Below are 23,702 nucleotides of genomic sequence, written 5' to 3' on the forward strand. Positions count from 1 at the left end.
GGTACTTTGAGTTTTTTTTTTGTGGGCTGGTTATGTAGTCAGTTGCATCATTGTTTGGCTTTAAAGTTCTGAAAAAGATACACAATTCCCCTGCTTGAGCACTGACTCCGGCACAAGCACCAGCACCATTTGGGTGGAAAGAGGGTAAAAGTGAGTGCCCTCTGACCTCTGGGATCAGGCTGTTAGGTGGGTTTCACACCTTGCTTTAGGAAGCTCTTTGGACTTTTAAGAGCTTTTTCATGGATCCAGAGAGTGTGTGTTCATTCCGTGGTGTGTGTGTGTTATAGCTGGCAGACAGTAGGTGTCAGGGCATGGAGAGGCAGGGGCAGAGGTACACTATTAAATAAATAAGTGGTGCTGGGGCAGGCAGGTCCTCTGGCTGGGGGCCAGTCAGGTAATTTTCCCCTCAGTGAAGTGAGGTTGGACATTTTCAAGAGAGAGGGAGAAAGAAAAAAGGAGAGAAAGAAAGAAAGAAAGAAAGAGAGAGGGCCTGCCGGCAGCCGGCCTGTCTGTCTGTGCATTCTGCTGCTCGCCGCATACCAGGGGCACCATTTCCCGCCTGGAGACAGACAAGCTCGAGGATCTGATTGGCCGACCGCCAGAGTGCGCTCACAAAGGCTCCTTTGACTGCAGGTCAGTTGGTTAACCAAGCAGTGGAGAGGGAAAGAAACCCCTCTTAGCCAGTCTGCATCCCCCTTTTTCATTTCTTTTTCTTCTCTTTCAGACCCTCTCACTAAATGGGGCATCTGTGCATTTGGCAGAGAGCAGCGAGGTAGTATTTGTACCTGTTGGTTACTAAGGCGTTTTTGCTTGTGTGTTAGAGGGAGAGAGCACTGTATAAGCCCTGTGGGTTTGGAATTCTTTGGCTGCTTGAGAGCAAACAGCAGGGTTGAGCCGTGGTTCGTACAGGGGTGAAGGGTCACGGATGAACTTGACCGTGTGTGGAGTTAGAGAGTGATTTACAAGGATGGCCAGTATTCACAGTACTTTATTCACTACAAATATAAAATAGACTATAGTCACTTCTGTTGGTTGGTTGGTTGGTTGGTTGGTTGGTTGGTTGGTTGGATGGATGGATGGATGGATGGATGGATGGATGGATGGATGGATGGATGGATGGATGGATGGATAATTTCTTATGTATGTTTATATTGCTGTATAAAGCTGACTATTCATATATAGTATGTCAAATTTGCTACTATTGTGATAGATAGATAGATAGATAGATAGATAGATAGATAGATAGATAGATTTGTAGATAGATTTGTAGATAGATAGATAGATAGATAGATAGATAGATAGATAGATGGATTCGTAGATAGATAGATAGATGGATTCGTAGATAGATAGATAGATAGATAAATTGATAGATTCGTAGATTCATAATGTATCTATATCACTAAAACCACATAGAAGAGTGACTAATCTGTTTCTAATAATCTATCAATCCATCTATCTATCGTTCTGTCATTCTGTCTGTCTGTCTGTTTGTCTAGCTATCTATCTTATAGAACGATTTGGTCAGATTTAAGTTAATCCAGATGTTAAAGTGACGCCGTCTTCAGGAGAGGAGGGAGCATGGCAGGAAACAGCTGATCCACTGTATCAGTCACATCTGACAAACATGCCTGCTGAAGTGTAAAGCTTCCGTACTCGATCTCTCTCTCCGTTACTCTCTTATGCAAGCTCTGCCTCTCTCTCCCATGTGTAAAAGGCACTTTGCATATGTGTGATGCTTTAAATGCTGCATTGTTAGCAGCCATTGCTTAGCCCCTGTGTGACCTGAGAGCCGTGGGTGTGTTTGATCACGGGGCACAAGTTGTAATGCAACTAAACAGTATTCTTTAAGCCAGCAGAACAGAGGGAGTCCGCAGAGCACACAGCTGCCAAGGAATAATTGCAATATAGGCTGGTCAGTGAACCCCTGGAGAAAAAAAGCTGATGACCTTGCAGTTATGTGTGGATGTGCAGTCAGTCTGCCTTCAGCATCACAATTATTTGCATGCTGCATGTTCCTGAGGAATACGTCCAAGCCTTTATCCTGTGCCATTTCTAGCATTAAGTTAGAGGTGTTCATTGAGCAGCCCGTATGCCCCGCCCACTATGGTCCCACATGATCTCCTGGCGATTGGCTGAATTTATATTGATTTGGGAAGGGAAAGAGCCCATAACCTCTAATGTTAATGGTGCTCCATACATGATAGTGATTCATCCATAGAAATCATGAATTCATATAAATTAATTTAAATAATTTGAATTTTATAGTTTATATACATTTCATAGTCTTCCAGACTTGTAAAGTCATGTCAATGTATTTTTTTTAAATTAGTGTTTTACTTTTCTTTTTTCTTCTTTTTTCTTTTAATTAAAAAAAAAAAAAAAAAAAAAAAAAAATATATATATATATATATATATATATATATATATATATATATTGTTTTTCATTTATTTATTTTTTTTTACCACATATAAAGTGATCTATGACTACTACATACAGCGTTAATGTATTGTAAAGTGGTAACTTTACTAGTTGACTAGATCCAGCCCTGTACCACAGTGCAGGTCACAATTTAGGGGAATGCTACGTGTTTTCGTATTGGTTTTAGGTGTGTGCATGTGTGTTCTTTTTCTCCTCAGTCTGCCTAAGATGCTACAGGGAGTATATGTGTGCAGAGAGGAAAGTGCCCATGTAAGCTAAAAGATCCTGGACAGCAGGGCACTGAGAAAACGACAGAAAAAAGAGAGAGAAGTGGAAAAACAACAACTGCACAAACAAGGCTGAAGTTGGTGTTTGTTTCAGAGAGAAGGTGCTGAAAAGGGGGACTGTCTGTCACAGCCCTCCATTCTCTTTCTCTCTCTCAAACTCCAAAGCATTGAGATTCAGACCTCTGCTCCTCTTCTTTTCTTCCCCTCACTATGTGGATACACTCACACACTCAGAACCAGCAGTGGAGGAGGGAAAAAAAAAACCCTAGTGCTTGACTTTGGTATAAATTATTGATTTTCATTCCCTTATAAATTTTCCATAGTGTCCCACAGTCTGTGTATGATATGCTGGCTGTATGTTTATGGAAAAAGAGCCATTCTATCACAGAGTGGACTTGCTTAAGCTGAGAAAAAAAAAAAAAAAAAAAAGACAGGCAGACAGAGAGCGGGGACCACAAACATTGGCAATGGGTTCATTGCTTTTTTGCGTGAACGTCATTGAATATGCTTCTCGTTTACATAAGTACAATCAGTTTCAAGCGCATCCATATTTTTTCACAGATATGGATTTCCTCCTTGACACTAGTTTGCGGTGCAGTCCCTCGGCAGCACGGGCGCCCCCTGACCTGTAACCTGTCGGGTCACAGGAACTGGAAGACTAGGCGCCTTTGACAGCTCAGCGCGCACGCCGCCCACCTCTCCATCTCCCGCTCAGGAGTTTTATAGCAGAACAGCAATCCTCATCAATTAATTCACACAGCTGTCAGTGAGCTTAGAGGACTCTCTCAACCCCTCCTGTGTTTTCTTCTATCTCTCTCTCTCTCTACCTCTTTTCCTCTTTCGTGGCATAGATTTTCTGGAGTTTTCCTCAGCCTGACCCTTGGAGGCTGCAGGGCCTGATTAGTCAGATTTAGTGCTGAGTCTATTGATCGGAGCCTCCAGGGCAATAACCAAATGGAGCCGGTGCAACAAGTCAATAGCGCTGTTATTGCACCAAACCGATGGCCTGCGCTTCAATCAGTACTGCGGGAGGAGAGCGGCAAGTCATCATGAGTGAATTAGTGTCACTCAGAAACCCCTTCTCACCGAGCGCTCCGTCCATCCCCAGGCGCTCTTTCCTCCGTTTCCTCTCCCTCTCTCTCTGCCTCTCGCTTTCTCCGGTTGCCTGCTCCAGTCCAGGGACGAGATTCTTCTACACGTTTTGTAAGAGGAAGAGAAGGGTCTGCAATTTTAATGGAATGGCATGGATTATTTAAAGTGACTAAACCCCCTGTTGTAGTGTCAAGTGGAAAGATGTCGGATGACACTGTGGTTTCTGAAGCTCTGCTGCAGGAGCGTGCGAGGAAGATTCTCCGCAGCATGAGCTGGTGTTGAACTGGTGTAGAAATGGACAGTTTATTTGACAGCAGACTGGATTTAAAGATCAGTCATTCTCACCACTGGAATTTTTATTAGTGATGTTTACTAGCAGTATCACTATTTAAGTTATTATGTATTATGAGCTGGGAAGTAGTAATTATGGTGTCTGTTGCGCTTAAATCACTTGATGTGATGTACCTTCAACAAAAAACGCAGCAAGGTTTTATTTGAACTCTTCTACTACAGTCAGTTAGCAATTACCCTCGCACACCTGCGAGGTCACGGGACCGAAACGTTGCAACTATGAAGATATTTTTTGATACTTTTGTAAGCATTGAAAGTGTGCAGGACTTTCTTTTGTTTTTAACTCTTCTGCTACAAAATAATAAAAAAAGAATGCGCATCAGATGTGTTTTTTTTTTTTTTTTGGGTTCATGAAGGTGCTGTAAACTGAATAGTTAAACATTGTAATTGTACATGCAATTATCTAGTTGTATAGTAAATAAAAAACTAGCAATTTCATACATTTCTACAAATTTAGTATCAACTACAGAAGCTGCATCCATTGGGGCTGCATTGTTTTCTCACGGACACGCCCTTAAGTATCACTACAAGTGATTTTGAATTTAAACAAACCTCTGATCCTAAGTATTACATTTAAGAACATTACTCACCCCGCACTGGTTTGTGTTTAAAAAATGAATGATACCAATGCAACTTAGTCAGTATTACTAATTGTGCATTCAAATCAACAAAGATCGCACAGTTAAACGCACATGAAAGCCACCACAATATCATAATTATGAGTGGGAAACTTGGGATTTTCTTTCACTGAACAAACAGGATGGGTGCAGCATCTATAGTTGACGTATAATTTGTTGAAATGTATGAAATTACTATTTTATTTTATTTACCATAAAATTAACATTGCATTACAAATTACAATATAATTGTACAATTGTGAGTTTACAGCACCTTCATAAATTGATTGAACTTACGTGCATTTTTTATTCATCTATTTGTAGAGTTCATTTTTTTTTTCGTATTCACCATTTTTGAAAGCTCCTGACACTGTAATTATGAACTTACCAGAAGATTTCAAAACATCATATTTCCTCCTGGAAAACCCTATAGACTTTAACTAGCACCTAAAATATCGTACAGACCTGCTGTGGCCAGTTGCATAAATTTAACCACTATGTTAAGACTGTGTTTCAAGAACTAATTTGACCAACTAGAAATTAGTCAAGAGGTAATCAGTCTTACTTTTCTGTTTCAAATTAGACCGATCTACCTTTTTATGTAACTGACTTTAAAAGTTAGGGCTAGTCTTGAAGAAAAAGCTTAGATGACTAACTTTTAAAGGTGATAGAGAGGATTTTTTCGTCGACTGAGAATCCAAAGACTGTTACTGAGTTTTTTAAATGAGCGCATGCGTAAGAACAGCCCCCCTCCTTCACAGCTCACTTCAAAGGAACGCCTCCCAAAACTCGTGCACGAGTATTTGAACACGAGTGTTTACCACCGGCATTCGCTGTGTCGTGTTTTTTGGATTCATTATGTCGGACTCACCACAGGTAACTCATAATCTGCAGTTGTTACTCCTGTCTCCTGACAAAAACATTGCATGCGGCACCTGTAGAGTGTGGAAAGTTACTGGAGAGCGCAGCCACGCTCGTCTCTCACAAGGAACGTCACGGCAGTGATTGACAAGCCAGAGGGCCAATCGTTTACGCGATGATCGCGTAAACGATTGGCTGATGTTTTTAAGGCCCTACCTCGTGCACAGATGATGTATATTAATATTATTACTTTCAGTGCACCTAATAAATAGTCTTTTATCAGTTAGTAAAGACAGTTTCAAGTAATATTGCAAAAATGTATAAAACAAAACATCCTCTTTAGCACCTTTAAGACTAGTTTAAGCAGTTTATGCAACCACTGGGATAGTGCCACCTAGCAACCAACCAAAAGTCCATTGTAACATTCTAATACTCGACCACAACTCCATAGCAACACTATGGCACCATTCTCAATTTCTTCAAAAAATGTAAAAATGTAATTTATCTTTAATGTTTCGATCCTTTGCATTCTCCAAATGTCAAACCTCCCTCCATCTGTCTTTTGGGTGTCTTTGGTTTTTTATTTTTATTTATTTATTTATTTATTTATTTTTGGTCGACCTTGCAGCGGCATAAGTCATGGGCTTTGCTTTTCCTTTTAATGTTATTTTTCCCATCTCTCCATTAGTGCAACCTCATCCTCATGCAGCCAGAATCACCCGAGGATAGAAGTGGAACACAACAACAGCTTCAAGGCTGAAGTTTGTGTTTATTTGAGAGAGAAGGTGCTGGAAAGGTCTGCTCTCCACTCTACCTCGCTCTCCCTGTTTTTAACAGCTAGTTCATTAACCACGCTTGTGTCGTCATTCCGGGTGCCTTTGCTTGGAAATCTGGTGTCACATGATTAGTTTTTCTGAGATGCATCTTGGACGCTTGATGCTCCTCTCCGTGACTCCCCTGACACAGCATGGCAAGGACGGCTGAAGCATTGAGCTGATTAAGTGCTGTTTTCTGAGGGCTTTTATCCTCTGGATAAGAATTTGAAAGGCTCCCTCTCAAAAGCATAACCTTCTCTATATCCCCCCAACCTATCCTGATTGTGTCCTTGTCTTTTCAAGTTCCACTCCATCTTTGGCCACACATATGATGGTCTCACCGCTCTGCTCTGAAGACATGCGGTGCCGTTGTTATGTCTTTTACATGGTACAGATTTCCTGTTAGAGTGAATTCACACCACAGGCTTTTGTCAGGTTTCTTATAGAAACTGATGCTCAGTATGAAATCGGTAACAATTTGAGATCAAGGCTGCAGCAGCGAGCAAAAGGGAGGTTTTTTTGTACTTGAGTTTGTATCATAATCTATTTTCTGAAATGTCTAGTTGTAAATTAGATTTTTTTTCAAGTTTACAGACCGCTCCAAACGATGTTCATAGTTAACGCATATATATTTTTTTATAGATTACTAAGTAATAGGCCCACATGTAATTAATTTTGCCGGTCTGTGTGGATGACACTCAGTAGTTTCATCAACTCTGCACTCATCTTATTCACATAAAAACAGATTCTATATTTCTTGAAGTGTTTAAATGGACAATGCTTAACAAAAACTATTCAAATCTCTACTTTATGGACTTAATCTTACAAGTGCATGGATCAGAATTAAGGATTTAGAGGTGAAGATTAAATTCCTTCTTGCCTAATTAAAATGTAAAATTTTATATTTACATTTATCACATGAAAATTTTAAGTTTTATGTTTATTATTTAATATTTATTTATTTTTATATTTGTTATCTAATATTTATTAATAAAAAACTTGATTTATTCTTGAGGTGCAGTCAAAATGTCCCATGGTCTCTTGTCAGTAGTTTAGCAATATATGAAGCACAGCTCACACTGAAGCTACTATCAAATTAACTATCAAGATTTCTATTTGTCAACATCAGCAAATCTGTGTGACCATCTTGAACATGTTGCAGAATCTGAGTGGGTAAATCTTTCGAAATTCCAGATTGCTTGGATTACTATTGAAACGACTAGATTTCGCCCATAAATCTTTGCAGAAAATCTGTAAACTTCAAAGTATGAAATGCATGTACATGATCAGAAAATATAAGCTATATACAGCTGACTCGAAAAGACAGTGACAGTTCTGTCAACTGGCCCAAAACTCTTTTCAGTGGCCCTGGGTTAGAGGGGCATCTTAATTTTTGAGCACTAATGTGTTTTCGTCAGTGCTCACACTTCTCTGCTTGCTGATAAACATCAGGAGTTGCAATCAGCTTCCAATCAGTTTTTAGAAATCAAACAGAACAGTTGAGATGTCATATTAAAAAATTGTGTTAACATATTTAAACGTATATCATTTATCACATTTACACGTTAACTGTGTTAACGACAGCCGTAAAATAAATATTTGTTTATTACATCCGTGCTCTGAATGGTTGCTTTGCTGTGGTATGTGTATCACTGGTCTTGTAGAGCAAACATGGGGTGAATGGATGTACTAGAGGGAGTGGAGATTATTACTTTGGCTTCTGGCTAAACTAAACATGTCGGCATGATGTTATGTAAAGTTGCTTGTTATTAAAACGAAAGAGCATGTCTCTGGACTTTTGGGGGAAAAAACAGTAACCACTTGGAGTTTTGTATGGAATTTGCTCTGAGTAATGCCAAAAAATGTCTGTTTTGGTCCATAAAATGATATTATATTGTGAAGCAATTTGCTCTATTGGTCTGTCTCTTCATAACTAGATTTTGTTAGTGTAACACAACACTGAGATGTTACAAACTATGGCCTCAGGTCAGACCCGCCCAGCACAGAGTGTCCAGAACTTTAACATTTCTTTCGTTTCCTTTTTCCTCTGCACTCTGTGAAAGTCACCAGCCAACACAGACCACTGATTTATGAGTTCTAATGAGATTTCAATACTGAACAAACAATAAAAATTTATGAGCATCATAGTTTTGGAGGCCCATGGTTCCATGGCTAGTGTTACACCCTTTCAACAAGCCTGGTAATACAATCCCCAGCTGCTTCCCTCGAGGAATGCAGCCACTTTTTGTGTCGGAAATCTTAGCAGCGCGCCCAAATTGTGTGAAAGTAATTTATCTCGCTTTTATAAATGCCGTTGTATTCACAGTCAACCTGGAGCGCTGCTGAGGGATCGTTTTACACTGCGAGTAAGTCTCAATATCCTGCTCAGCCTGGTAGGTCAGAGCGTAGGGAGTTAAAGGTGGATGTCAGGAGTCAAAGACAGTGCTGCTTTACCTGGACATCTTTACCTTATGTTTCTGTAAGTGCCTTTACAAAGCTAGTCACTAAATTGTAAGAGTAATGTGCTGTTAGGATGTTAGGATGTCAAAGATTGAAAAACTTCAACAGAAGGAAGTAGTGATATGTCTCCAAGTGCAGATAAAGTCTATAGCCTGTTGAAACTTTGTTTGCTCGTGGTTTGGTCCATTGAACCTCACCCATGGCGTGTCCTGTGCCAGGTTCACGGAAAGGTTAGGTCCCGACAACCTAAAGAAAAAACCTACCAGTTTTATGCAATGCTTATACAGTATATCTGTCACAACTTCAAATTCCCTGTTATTTCAAATAGGCACACCTACCTGTGCACCGGTTCTGGGAGAACACTGAGCAGAAAGGATGTGGCAGTGGAGCAAGGGTTTCTGTTTTCTCTGAAGTTTCCTGCATTGGGTGCTGGGAAATCAGGATTAGTAGTGGTACGCTGACTGCTGCCTCGGCACATTTACCCATGACATGGACTCAGACATAATATTTACTGCCTTCTTATTGGCTGCGGTGAAGCATAGGCATGCCCTTCTTGAGAAAGTTCCTGAGATATACACTAATCCGCTACCTCGTTTTGACATCAACACCCTCCTTCTAACCAGAGATAGAGAAAAGAAAAAAAGGGAAAGGCAAAGATAAGTGAGGAATGATGAAATTGAGAGATTCCAGAGTTTTAGAGAATAAGAGAAAGTGGTGAGATGTAGTTAAAAAAGCCAGAATGAAAGAGCTGAAGAAATTGGAAGAAGAAAGAAATTCTGATCCAAAACCTAGTGAGCTGCCTACCTAGACTTCTTAGGCAGACACTATACAGGCAGCAGCATAACAAAGCCTTCATTTTCAATTTTTGTTGGAGTTTGACATTAGCAGTGCAGTATGTGTGTGTGCGCATATATATATATATATATATATATATATATATATATATATATATATATAATGTATGTATGTATGTATATATATATATATATATATGTGTGTGTGTGTGTGTACTGTGTATATATACACACTATATTGGCAAAAGTATTGGGACACCCCTCCAAATAATTGAATTCAGGTGTTCCAATCACTTCCATGGCCACAGGTGTATAAAATCAAGCACCTAGGCATGCAGACTGCTTCTACAAACATTCATGAAAGAATGGGTCGCTCTCAGGAGCTCAGTGAGTTCAAGCGTGGTACCGTGATAGGTTGACACCTGTGCAATAAATCCATTTGTGAAATTTCCTCATTACTAAATATTCCCTGGTCAACTGTTAGCGGTATCATAACAAAGTGGAAGAAATTGGGAACAACAGCAACTCAGCCATGAAGTGATAGGCCACGTAAAATCACAGAGCGGGGTCAGTGCATGCTGAGGCGCACAGTGCGCAGAAGTTGCCAACTTTCTGCAGAGTCAATAGCTTCAGACCTCCAAACTTCATGTGGCCTTCAGATTAGCTCAAGAACAGTGCGCAGAAAGTAGAAAGCAGTAAAGTACGCCGCCACTGGACTCTAGACTGGACGCTTCTCTGTCTGGCAATCCGATAGACAAATCTGGGTTTGGCAGTTGCCAGGAGAACAGTACTTGCCTGACTGCGTTGTGCCAAGTGTAAAGTTTGGTGGAGGGGGATTATGGTGTGGGGTTGTTTTTCAGGGGTTAGGCTTGGCCCCTTAGCTCCAGTGAAAGGAACTCTTAATGCTTCAGCATACCAAGACATTGCGGATAATTTCATGCTCCCAACTTTGTGGGAACAGTTTGGGGATGGCCCCTTCCTGTTCCAACATGACTGCGCACCAGTCCACAAAGCAAGGTCCATAAAGACATGGATGAGTGAGTTTGGTGTGGAGGAACTTGACTGGCCTGCACAGAGTCCTGACCTCAACCTGATAGAACACCTTTGGGATGAATTAGAGCGGAGACTGCGAGCCAGGCCTTCTTGTCCAACATCAGTGCCTGACCTCACAAATGTGCTTCTAGAATGGTCACAAATTCCCATAAACACAATCCTAAACCTTGTGGAAAGCCTTCCCAGAAGAGTTGAGGCTGTTATAGCTGCAAAGGGTGGGTCAACTCCATATTAAACCCTACGAATTAAGAATGGGATGTAATTAAAGTTCATTTGCACGTAAAAGCAGGCGTCCCAAAACTTTTGGTAATATAGTGTGTGTGTGTGTGTGTGTGTGTGTGTGTGTGTGTGTGTGTATATATATATATATATATATATATATATATATATATATATATATATATATATATATATATATATATATATATGTGTGTTTATTTCATGAGTTTGAAAATGAGGTTTCGGGGTTGTCCAGCTTGAGGTCTCTTTTATGTTGAAATTCACCTACAGTACCTTAAAATACTGGTTACGTTTGCAGCTCCCTAGATTTTGGAACAGAAATAGGGAGAGTGCTACTAAGTTGGCAGAGTGCCAGTTAAAAGAATGATCCCGGGCTACTGGAAAATTAGAGGGAGCAGGGAATCTCACTTGGACACTCCACGACAGCAGGCTACAGCTGCTGGAATCTGTTGCGGGCAAAAGAGGTTCCAGGAAGTAGTGCCAACGAAGTGTTTCTCCATTTCTTTGTCTCAGTTTTTTTAAATAGCACCTGATTCTGAACTCAGTTTTACTCCCTCACTCTCCATCCCTCCCTCTTTCCTCCTGTATGGGTCTAAAATCCCAGTCTAGGATTCTAGTCAGTTTGTTAGCTGGGCGATAAAAAATACATGAGTGTGTGGCGTAGAAGTGTTCGTTATGTATGTGTATGTGTGTAGCTCATAAAGACAGCTTCCCGACACATGGGCTGCTCCAAATGTGCAGGAGCTCGTTTGTCTTTCAGAGTTGGAGCGCTACGAGTTGAACGGGGCCGTGTGATTTGCCAGTCTCAGCCTGTGTGTATGTGTACAATATTCATGCCCGCGTGTTGGTGCTCTCTCTTCAGCAATTCCCTTTATAACCTTTTACACTCGTCTTAGTTTGTTGATCCATGTTAAGAAGCAGGCTTATCCATGAGTGGGTTGCACAGGCGGCTTGTCGTTCCGATGATCGACACAACGACAACGAGAAAGAGAGATATGGAGTGAAATCATTAGGAGGCATTCACAGTCGCAGCTCTGGCAACATCTCAAGATTCATCTGTACTAACCAAAGTTCAGTGATAGTCTACCTGAATCTACACAACGGTGTGCAATAGGACAGTCAGACCTCACTGATTGGAGCTGCTCCTTTCCTGAGTCCAGCTCCAGATGATAAGAGTACTGTAGCAAGCTCCACCACCCCATAATCACGCTAATAAAACCCTATTTAACAGCTCTATTATACACTTCAGCCCTGTTAAAGTAGCCATGGTGTGTGTGGGTGTGTATTTGTGTTTCAGAATGCTCTGGAGGGCAAACTACTGTTTTTCTTTTGGGAATTACACAGTACTGGGGACTTTTTAAGTCAATTACATGCAATTAAATGCAGTTTTTTTCCCCCTGGCGTTCTTGTATGTGTGTGTGTGTGTGTGTGTGTGAGAGTGTGTGTGAGTTTAATTAAGCCTTAAAAGTCTTGTAAAGTCCCTCCTGTTCGTGCTCTTCCCATGTACTGAACATGATGTGTTTAAATAGGATTTTAATACCCAAATGCAGATGTTTAGAGATACATAGATGCAGATGTTTAGAGATACATACACACACACTCAAATATAATTTAATAATATAATATATATAACTTAACTTTTACACTATTTGCTTTATATATAAGTCATAATAATTAATAATAATAATAATAATAATTATTATTATTATTGGAAATTTTTTTTTACAATATTTTTATGTAAAATTAATAATAAAATAAATAATAAAATATAAAATTTATATAATTCTGAATAATAATAATAATAATATTATTATTATTATTATTATTATTATTATTATTATTATTATTATTATTGAAAATAAATTATTGGAAAACAAGGCATTCTAAAATTGACCAGATGGTGATTACAGTTATTGGCCAGTGTCTCAATGTTAAAATGGCAACATTTTGGACAATTAGTTGATTTGACCAATATATCGGTCACCAGAACATAACTGTAGCTTTGGCATAAATCTTAAAATCTCCCTCCAGTCCAGTTCTTACTGACAGCTGCTAGTTCCATCAGAGTTGATAATGCTGACTCTCTACGTCACTCTGAAAGTGACTACAAAGAACTCTATTGCCTGTTTTTATTACATCTAAAGCTCTGAGCTATTGACAGGTAAGGTGGTTTAAAGGCTGCTTTGACATGTACTGTACTGTAAGGCAGCTGAGAAGCCCTGCTAAAACATTTATCTTTGTTAGAGTGTGATCACACACTCCAACACAGGATCAGTTCCACAGGCCTCCCTCACCGTACCAACACACGTAGAGCATCATGTCCATCAGTCAGACCATTAGTGAACACATTGATCCTGCTGACTCTCCTCCCTCTTTCACTTCTTTTGTTTCTATCTTGCTCCAGTGCAGTACAATACATGGTGTAGTTAAAAAAAGAAAAGAAAATGCAGACCACTCACAAAGTCAGTTTGGCTTCAAAAGAAAATGTATGTCACAAGTTAATGTCACAAATTTCTGTTTCTTATAACGTTGCACTGTTTTAATTGTTTCAGAATCCTAAAACTTGCTGTTTATCAAGAGCTTTAAATGGAAAAATGCAGGTTTTAGACTGTTTGTTTTCAGTGTGTTGTTATGAGAGTTTGCTTGGGGATGTTTGTGTATTGTGAAAGGGTGTGTGTGTTTACGAGTGTGTGTGTGTGTGTGGTGCTTTGGTGGTGGTGTTCGAATGGGGTAAACTTCCGTCACCCACCTCCCCCTGCACACCCAGGCGTAGAGGTGTACTACTGCCCTCATTAGGGCTACTAATAAGGGGAACTGAGAGTGTACGAGAAAGAAAAAAAATAGTGGGAAAGAAGGGGAAAAAGGTTTTAAATTTTAATAACGCGGGTACGATTTTGTAAATCTTTCCTGACAGAAAACTCCTCATTATTTTCATCTGTCTCTGTCTCCTGTACCTCCTCCACTGATAAATGGGCTTTTCGTAGCTTGAACTCGCTCTCCTTCTCTCCCTTTCTGTCTCACTCACACACACACACACACACACACACACACACACACACACACACACAAAGTCGTTCATTGTTTGGCGTTGTGCTTTTGAGGTTAGACTTATGTTTTTAACCCAATTGACTCAGTTTAATTTTGTCTGCTGGTTTTGGAAGGAGTTATTTTGGCAGTGTGTTCTTACATATAGTGCTCGGCTTGTGTGTTTCACACTGTGCTTAAGACAGAGGTTCTCATCTGAAGGGGCTTTTTTGAAAGGGGGGCTTGAGGGTTCCAGACACCCCACACAAACAAAAACATAATTAGGCGGTTTGATCAGCTTTTATAAAATTAAAATAAGGGAAAAATCTGTTGATTATTGCTGACATAACATGATTTTTTTTCCTTTATCCAACTTTTTATTGATTCTAAAATGGGAAAAACTTTTAATTTACAGAAAGTTTTTTATATATATAGTTAGTGAGACAGACACTGTGGATCCTTGTCTTCACATTGTACATGTAAAGTTATAAATATACACTACTGTTGAACATTTTGGAGTCAGTACGATTTTTTTTTTTTTTTTTTTTTAAGAAATTAATATTTCAGCAAGGACTATTTCTATAAATGGTGTTCTTTTGAATGTTCTGTTCATCAAAGAATCCTGAAAAAATGTATCATGGTTTCCACAAAAATATTAAGCAGCGCAACTGTTTTCACCATTTAAAATAATACTAAATATTTTTTGAGCACCAAATCAAAATATTAGAATGATTTCTGAAGGATCATGTGACATTAGTCTTTTGACTAAAATGCCATTTAGTGTTAGTCATATTTTAGTCATCAGAAATTGTTTTAATTTTAGTCTAGTTTTAGTCGATTAGAATCTAAAGGGTTTATTTAAATTTTAATGCATTAAAGGATTAGTCCACTTTTAAATACACTTTTCCTGATAAATTTACTCATCCCCATGTCATCCAAGATGTTCATGTCTTTCTTTCGTCAGTCGCATTCTTCATAACGCTTACGCTGAATGTCCTACGCCTTCCCTATTCAAGTTACGGAAAAAAACTAAACTGGTGTCGCGTTCTTTTTCGTAAAAATTCAGCTTTAGCGTCACATAAAAAAACAAAAAACATTTTAAAATATATTTAAAAAGGAAATTGTAGTAATGTTTCACAATATTACAGTTTTTACTGTATTTCTGAAGAAAATGCAGCCTTGGTGAGCATAAGAGACTTCTTTCAAAAACATGACCCCCAACATTTAAATGGTATGTACTTTAAATTATGATTCTTAATATACTTACTAATTACTATAGTTACAGTGTTTACCTTTTTTAGGTTATGTTATGTGGCAGTAGTAGTTAGTTTGTGAATAGGTTTGGCTGAAGATCATCACTGCGTTGAGGTCAGTTTAATCAAGTCAACGAAATGAAACCAAATGTGATCTACCAGAGTTTCAGTTTGACTTGGTTCATTAAAAAACATAAATTCATTTATTCCAGCATGGGAATTGAACTGCGTAGAGTCTTATCTCTAGCCCAACTAGACATGATGAATTTCTATTGGTACATGAGATCATGCTAACAATTTAACAAGTGTGAGTTCTTGAACTGTTTAATATTTAATAGTCGAGCAGGGTTTTGTGTGTCAGTGAAGTTTTAATGTTATGATTTTTAGTTTATATGCTACATTGAAGCAAACTTTATTTTTTTGATTTTACATGTGCATTTTTGAACCCCTGGTTCTTTTCTGACCTAGTCTATATAGACAGAGACAGAAAAAGTGAACGTGTAAAAGAAGGTTTACCCTGAGCTATGAGCTGTGACAACATGAACAGGTCTCCTCCAGCCCTCTGTCATGTGTTTGACAGAGAGGATGGATGCGGTTTGATGGGTCCTGCTCTGTTCTGTCCAGACATGGTTCAGCATGGGATAGAACCTCCATCAGACAGGCAACAGATATAACCTTTCTTCTCTGTCTCTGTCCTCTCCTTATATTAATGTGATTCAACCCAGCTGAGACTGAAGGTAGAGGAACCATAGATTACCCACAGAAGTATCCAGTAGCCCTTTATCTGTTGAAGTTTCCAATCTGGGCTGCATTTCTCAAAAGCATTGTAAGCCTAAGTTGATCGTAGAGACCATTGGTGGCAATTGTTCTATAATCAACTTATCCCTATAATCAACGCAGCCCTAGTCCATTTCCACCAAATCAAATATATATATATATATATATATATATATATATTATACACACACACTGCTATTCAAATTCTCTTGAATGCTCACCAAGGCTGAATTGAAAACAGTTGTGCTGCATAATATTGAATAAAGTTCAAAATATCAGCATTTATTTGGAGTAGAAATCTATAGAGTCAGCTTCTATATAGTGTCTGTCTACATTTTTTTTATTTTATATATATGTATTTTATTCATTATACTGTATATGTCGCTGTTATATCAAAGCCAGCTCATGGTTACACTCAATTAAATTTCTTTGTCAAAACTTGTAAACAAAGACAGTAATGTGGCATGTTTGTTTGTGGACAGATGATTTAGTAACAGTCCATTGCATCATTATTTGGCTCTTAAGTATGCAGACTGGCTCTGAGAGAGGTGGAAAGGGATACAAATAGTGTTTTGGTTCTTCAGTTCTTTGAGATCCATTCGTGGTTATTTTTAGTTGAAGTTGAAAGGGACTGCCACAGGGGAAGATTTTAAAGTTTACAGACAAAAGTTCCCCTCCATCAGTGAGTATTTGAGCTCTCGTTCATGACAGGATGAATTACTTCCCCAAACATGTTCCTCAAATTACAACAGATCTCGGTGAATAGATTCATGCACTTTCCAGGGTCGTCTTCAGAGTTTTTAGTTCTGGTGTTGTTGAAGTGAAGGAAGCGTGGCTGCTCTCTGTGATGACTGGGCCGCTCACTCACTCGCTCTCCCTCTGTGTCTGGATGTGGGGCTGCCCGGGGCCTCTCCGCCCACCCTCAAGGGCCTGTCAGAGCAGCCTTACCAAAGGCAGATTAATCTACATTACTGCTAACAGCTCAGCCTGGCCCCTGAACCACTCACTCCAATTCACACCCCCATGCCCCCCCCCCACATATTTAATCTCTTGCACTTCAGTCAAAAATCTACAGCTGAGCTTTTGGTCAGAAAATTAAGGTTAGTAGAAGTTGATTTATGAGTTCAGCCCATGGATTTTCAAGAGGTTGTGCGTTAAAATACCAAGAGTAAGTCACAATCCTGCCTAAAAGCTTTTTACCAGGCCAGAGCAGCTTCATTTGGCTTATTGCTTTTATAAATGTATAAATTTAGTACATTTGGTAACCATATGTCAAATTAATAATTAGAACAAACTGTTATTCTATAGACTATTCTACGGTTTCCAAGGACAATTGTGTTTTTGTTTTTTTTTAACAATGAGTAGTGAGATTGCAAGACATACTGTAGGCAGTCAGCTACATTACCAGTCAGAAGTTTGGAGTCTGGAAGGTTTTTTAATGTTTTTGGAAGAAGTATATAATGCTCACCAAGGCTTCATTTGTTTGATCAAAATTACTTTTTATATTTTAATATATTTTACATTGTATTTACATGGTGTATTTTACAATGAATTCCTGTCATGGCAAAGCTGAATTTTCAGCAGTCATTACTCCAGTCTTCAGTCTCACATGATCCTTTAGAAATCATTCTAATATGCTGATTTGGTGCTCAAGAAACATTTCTTTGCTGAAAGAAAGCATTATTTTCTTTTTAAAACTTTTGAACAGTAGTGTACTTTATCTTAATATTGACTAACAGGAAGTATAATATACGTAAGGGTCACATGATCTTGACATAAACTGCCTCCAGTAGTACTGAGCACAGAATCAGCTCTACCATCCTGTAACACACATTCTTTATACAGACCCAAGAACATCATGACCATTCTGTCCTCTTTCTTTTTCTTGGAGTTTGTGTGTGTGTGTGTTTTTGTGGCATATCAGGACACAAGTTTGTATAATGACATGGGTATGACATAGGTATTACAAGGATAGGGTGACTTATGAGTACATTACCCCATGTCCCCATTTTTCAAAAGGCTTATAAATCATACAGAATGAGTTGTTTTTGAGAAAGTAAAAATGTGGACAGTTTTCTGTGATGGGTAGGTTTAGGTGTAGGACGATAGAAAATACGGTTTGTACAGTATAAAAACTATTACGCCTATGGAATGTCCCCACAACGTGTAGCCGGTGTAAATAATGAATGTTACTTAAAGAGACATGTGGGAGATCTGGCCTTGCTAAATATGCTCTGATTAATGTCCTCCGTCAAGCATACACTCCCAATTATGAATTATGCCAGCCAGCCCAGCATCCAATCAGAGCTCACCTTTCATCAATGCGGTGAAAAAGCCTCTGATGGTTTATCTTCTCGCAGTGTAGACATACAAATACTAGTCAGTTTTGTGCAGCAGCGTTGAGGTGTGTATTGTAATGCTATTTTGCTTTCTTTACTGTACATCTCTGTATCTGTGAGAGGTGTGTGTGCGCGTGTGTTTGGATGGGGAAGTGTGCTGCTCGGCTGAAGTGGTGATGAATGGGTGTGTGTGAGTTATTCATCTCCTGCTTATAGGAGTGGACAGTGGTCCTGCTCTCTCCACATGTCAGCACATGGGATAATTCTGTCATTTATCAGGAATGACACAGGAGACAGAAACTCACCCCGAGAGATCATCTCAGGGTCTCACCCCTACAACTCCCGCTTTCACCCTCACTGTACTCATCCACACACCCACTTTGTGCCACTTTGCCACTTTTCAAACAGTTTGTTTGGCTCTTTTTCTTAGTTCTGAGCAGACGGGTAGAATTACTTATTCTGCATTTTCTGTTTTGGGGAAAAATTCTGCTATATGATATGATATGATATGATATGATATGATATGATATGATATGATATGATATGATATGATATGATATGATATGATATGATATGATATGATATGATATGATATGATATGATATGATATGATATGATATGATATATGGTAAAGTGTGTAAAATGAAGCTGAGATTATTACTCGTTTACTCTCTATTAAAACATTTCTATTCATTAAGGAATCCTGTTTTGAAACGGGAACAATGAATCAAGTTTTGCACAAAAATATTAAGCAGTACAACTGTTTCTAACATTGATAATGTTAAAGCAAATCATCATAGTCATATTATTCTGAAGGATCATGTGACACTGAAGACTGGAGTAATGACTGCTGAAAATTCAGCTTTGCCATCACAGGAGTAATTAAATTTTAAAGTATATCATAATAGAAATATTTATGTATATTGTAATAATATTGTAATGATATTTGTTAATAAATATGTAATAATATTTCACAATGTTACTGTTTTTACTATACTATTTTAGGGGTTTAAATCGGAAGATTCATCATGATATGATATGATATCGATTCTCATTGACAGCGATATGATATTTGCTGATACCTTAAACAATTCTGTGATACAATTGGGATTCAATTCGATTCAGGCATATATTGATCAATATTATGATATTATGTGCCTATTTTACACAACCATTTACATTTTTATTAACTCACTAATGCAACAAAATATGTAAGATGAATATTTCTCTAAAAATTGCACATACTTTACTCCAATTGGGAGTGGAAAAAAAAAAAACAACTACATTAAGTTGTTTAAATAATAAAGAAAAATAAATAATGGGAAAAATTCACACATGAGATCAGTAATCTGATGACAACTTGTGACATGACAACAGACAAAAAAGTCTTTCAGGCTTTTGTGATTACATTAAATTACAAACAATAGCACAAATAAATACAATAGAACAAAGACACAAATTAAATAATCAGTGCTTTTCAGATTTTTTCAGGTAGGTCTAGCAGAAGTTGTCAGGTACAGAAATTAAAAAAGGTAATCAAATGTATAATAAGACTGCATAGTCTTCACTGTGTAAATTAAAAATGGATTTATAATATAAAAGTTATTTAGTCAAGAGCAGTGATAGATTTTCTCTTTGTCTTTTGTTATTTGCTTGAGTTGCTGTCACTTTAAAGGATTAGTCCACTTTTAAATACACTTTTCCTGATAAATTTACTCACCCCCATGTCATCCAAGATGTTCATGTCTTTCTTTCGTCAGTCGAAAAGAAATGAAGGTTTTTGAGGAAAACATTCCAGGATTTTTCTCCTTACAGTGGATTTCAATGGCTACCAACAGGTTGAAGGTCAAAATTACAGTTTTAGTGCAGCTTCAAGGGCTTTAAACGATACCAGATGAGTCATAAGGGTCTTATCTAGCGAATCGATCGGTCATTTTCGAAAAAATACAACCGTTTATGCTTTATAAACAAAATATCGCATTGAACGTACTTTCCGCTTCCGCATTCTTCATAACGCTTACGCTGAATGTCCTACGCCTTCCCTATTCTACTTATGGAACGAACGCGGCGCCAGTTTCGCTTTTTTCCGTAACTTGAATAGGGAAGGCGTAGGACATTCAGCGTAAGCGTTATGAAGAATGTGGAAGCGGAAAGTACGTTCAAGGCGATATTTTGTTTATAAAGCATAAACGGTTGTATTTTTTTCGAAAAAAATTCTCATCAATTCACTAGATAAGACCCTTATTACTCTTCTGGTATCGTTCAAAGCCCTTGAAGCTGCACTGAAACTGTAATTTTGACCTTCAACCTGTTGGTAGCCATTGAAATCCACTGTAAGGAGAAAAATCCTGGAATGTTTTCCTCAAAAACCTTCATTTCTTTTCGACTGACGAAAGAAAGACATGAACATCTTGGATGACATGGGGGTGAGTAAATTTATCAGGAAAAGTGTATTTAAAAGTGAACTAATCCTTTAAGAGTGAATGCACGGATCCAATATACTGATACACATGCATTTTCTTTCTCAACTGTTTACTTTCACTTAAGACATAACCAACTGTGTTTTCTAGGATAGATCTGTATTATTCAAGTGCAAAAGAAGAGAAAGAGAACACTCACACTACGGATGTGTGCTCATAGAAAACTTCTCGCACAGCGCTCAAGTATTGAAATATTTTCTCTTTTGCATCTTTTTGCACTTGAATGCTTAAAATGATAAAGTTTTGTGACGATTCAGCACTGTGTGTGTGTAATGTGCATATCTCCTCAATTTGAGATCTGAGGAAGAAATAATTGTGCAAAATTAGATTTTCAATATGCAGTTAATTTAATTGACTAAAAACTGTCAGTTAATTGACTAAAAACTGATATGTTCCTGATATGTTGTGAATTATAATTGAATTAAATTGGCCATAATATGTTAATAATAATAATAATAATAATAATAATAATAATAATAAGGAAATATGCAACTGATGTGTAGAACTTTGTGAATGAATGAGTGAATCTGTGGAGTCCTGCAGGAACAGATTGCCTTTTTGGTTTGGTCATGTGATAATAGGAAACTGAGTTTTATGTAGAATTACATAAGTAAATATGTGAAATTTATTAGCTGGAGGAACGCCACAAGCCACACTTTTTACCTTTTAGAGAAAAATAAATGCTCTAAGCATCTCTGCAGACAGATGGAGAGAGGGAAAAGGCAAAGTTGTCACACCGTGTGACATGTTTTGCACGATAGTGTGTGTTATTTTATTTTTTTAAAGGCAGATATGACTGAAGTGAAATCTGTTTATCGAGTTCAGTCAGAAAAATAAATTCATTTTTGATGCAAGGCATGTACTCGATCACATGCATGTTATTTTGTGTGAAGATGTTAAATCGTATTTTTCACTATTTGTCTCAATTAATGTTCTTAACATGAAATCTCCTTCTCTTGTCCTCTCTTTCTCTCCATCTCTCCCTCTCCTCACCCACAGGATCATTCAGAATCGTGTCCTGGTCTTCATCCTGGGCGCCATCATCCTCCTCACCATCGTCTTGGCCATCTATTTCAATTTGCGAGGGCACTGATCTCCACTGACTGGCCCTATGCGTGAATGTGTGAGTGTGTACGAGCGTGTGTGTAAGATTAATAGTGACAAAAGTGTTGGGCTGGAGTAATTAGGACAAATTGTTCACATGAATCATTCCTGGTGGGCAGTGACAGGGGGCCTCTCTTCGCTGCTCTTGAGCGGAGCGGGACCGTGCCTACCCTCTCTCCCCTTACATTTATGCTGCGTCCATTACTTTTAAAACTCACCGACCCATAGAGAAACCCAGCACGGACGTGTGGACACGAGGACCATGATGAGAACATCAGATGGATGAAGAACAGGAAGGCGAACATCAACCTATGTCATAACCTGCTGTTTAATGTTTAGTTTTGGGGGGTTTTGTAGGCGGGAAAAGGGCATGAGAGCCTAAAGGTACCAGAAAATCCTGTCCATCAGGTATATATATATATATATATATATATATATATATATATATATATATATATATATATATATATATATATATATATATATATATGTGTGTGTGTGTGTGTTCGTGTGTGTGTGTGAGCCGTACACAAGGCAAGGCCCCCAGTGCAGTACCATTTAGCACACGGTGCAGAATCACACACTACACACAGCCCAAAGGTCACACGCCCGTCTCTCAGTCCCCCTTCATCCAGGATTAGTAGCTTCTCACGCTGTTCCTCTAAGGTCAGCAAAGACCTCGCATGTGTTTAGTTAAACCAGCAGGACTGCTTTGAACAAGAAAATATCCATGTCCACTCTTACCTTTACTAATCAAATCTGACAGCATGATAGTAACTGTAGTCAGTCGTACTAATAAGAAATGTATTTCCTGTATTTATTTGTCATTTCAGATGAATTGTACTGTATTTTTCGCTGTATCTTTCTTTCAATTTATCTGGAATTTGTTTTAGCCATTAGTGTTTGACATTAAAATCACATCATTTGTCTCTACTGTACAATATTGTTGCAAATGTGCTTCATTATTCCTGTAGGGGGACCAACTAGCAAGCATCAGTATGGAAATATGCTAAATTTGCCAGTCTGCTCCAGGCTTTCACCTGCTGTTTGGGTATTAGTGTAGAAGAAAGAAGGTAAAGATGACTATGTGCTAATAGTTCATTTCAGTTTGTCATTTATGTGAGGATTCCTTTGTGTACTATTATATATTTATCTGTGTATCACCATACACTCCGGCTCAGTTCCAAAACCCTGTGAGTTGCCTTGATATCTAATGCCTACGTAGGCAGCAGTCGTCCAAAGCAGCATCAATAGCTGAAATTAAACCTCATAAATGACTGATTTGGAACCCTTTACATAGTCAGCAACTTTGAACAGAAATCACAATTAATTTGAAACGTCAAATAATCGATTATTTATAATCAACATTATTTTGTTTACCATCAGTTTATTTAACAAAAGAGTTAGCTGTTAGCGTGTTGCTATGCTAATAACAATGTGTTAAAGGGATAGTTCACCCAAAAATGAAAATTTGATGTTTATCTGCTTACCCCCAGCGCATCCAAGATGTAGGTGACTTTGTTTCTTCAGTAGAACACAAATGATGATTTTTAACTCCAACCGTTGCCGTCTGTCAGTCAAATAATGCTAGTGGATGGGAACTTCTACTATAAGAGTAAATAAAACTCTGACAGCGGCAGTGATGTCTCGCTCTCATTGAAGTATATGCGCGAGACATCACTGCCGCTGTCAGAGCGCGATCAGACATCACTAAGCGAATGCTGAACGCGGTTGGA

General features: G+C 38.4%; 1 protein-coding gene across 4 annotated transcripts in view; it reads left to right on the forward strand.

Moving 5' to 3' along the window:
• vti1a (vesicle transport through interaction with t-SNAREs 1A) overlaps nucleotides 1-22,904 on the forward strand; it is a 141,630-nt gene extending 118,726 nt beyond the window's left edge. For all 4 annotated transcript variants that reach the window (XM_048170492.1, XM_048170490.1, XM_048170493.1 and 1 more), the window contains one exon: nucleotides 21,862-22,904. Coding sequence is in view for 2 of the 4 variants with exons in the window: in XM_048170490.1 (XP_048026447.1) it covers nucleotides 21,862-21,955 (94 nt within the window). In the remaining 2 variants the exon portion in view is untranslated. The remainder of the gene's footprint in view (nucleotides 1-21,861) is intronic.
• The last annotated feature ends 798 nt before the right edge of the window (nucleotides 22,905-23,702 follow it).

Source organism: Megalobrama amblycephala, linkage group LG20 (genome assembly GCF_018812025.1).
Source record: "Megalobrama amblycephala isolate DHTTF-2021 linkage group LG20, ASM1881202v1, whole genome shotgun sequence".
In the NCBI taxonomy this organism is placed as follows: domain Eukaryota; kingdom Metazoa; phylum Chordata; class Actinopteri; order Cypriniformes; family Xenocyprididae; genus Megalobrama; species Megalobrama amblycephala.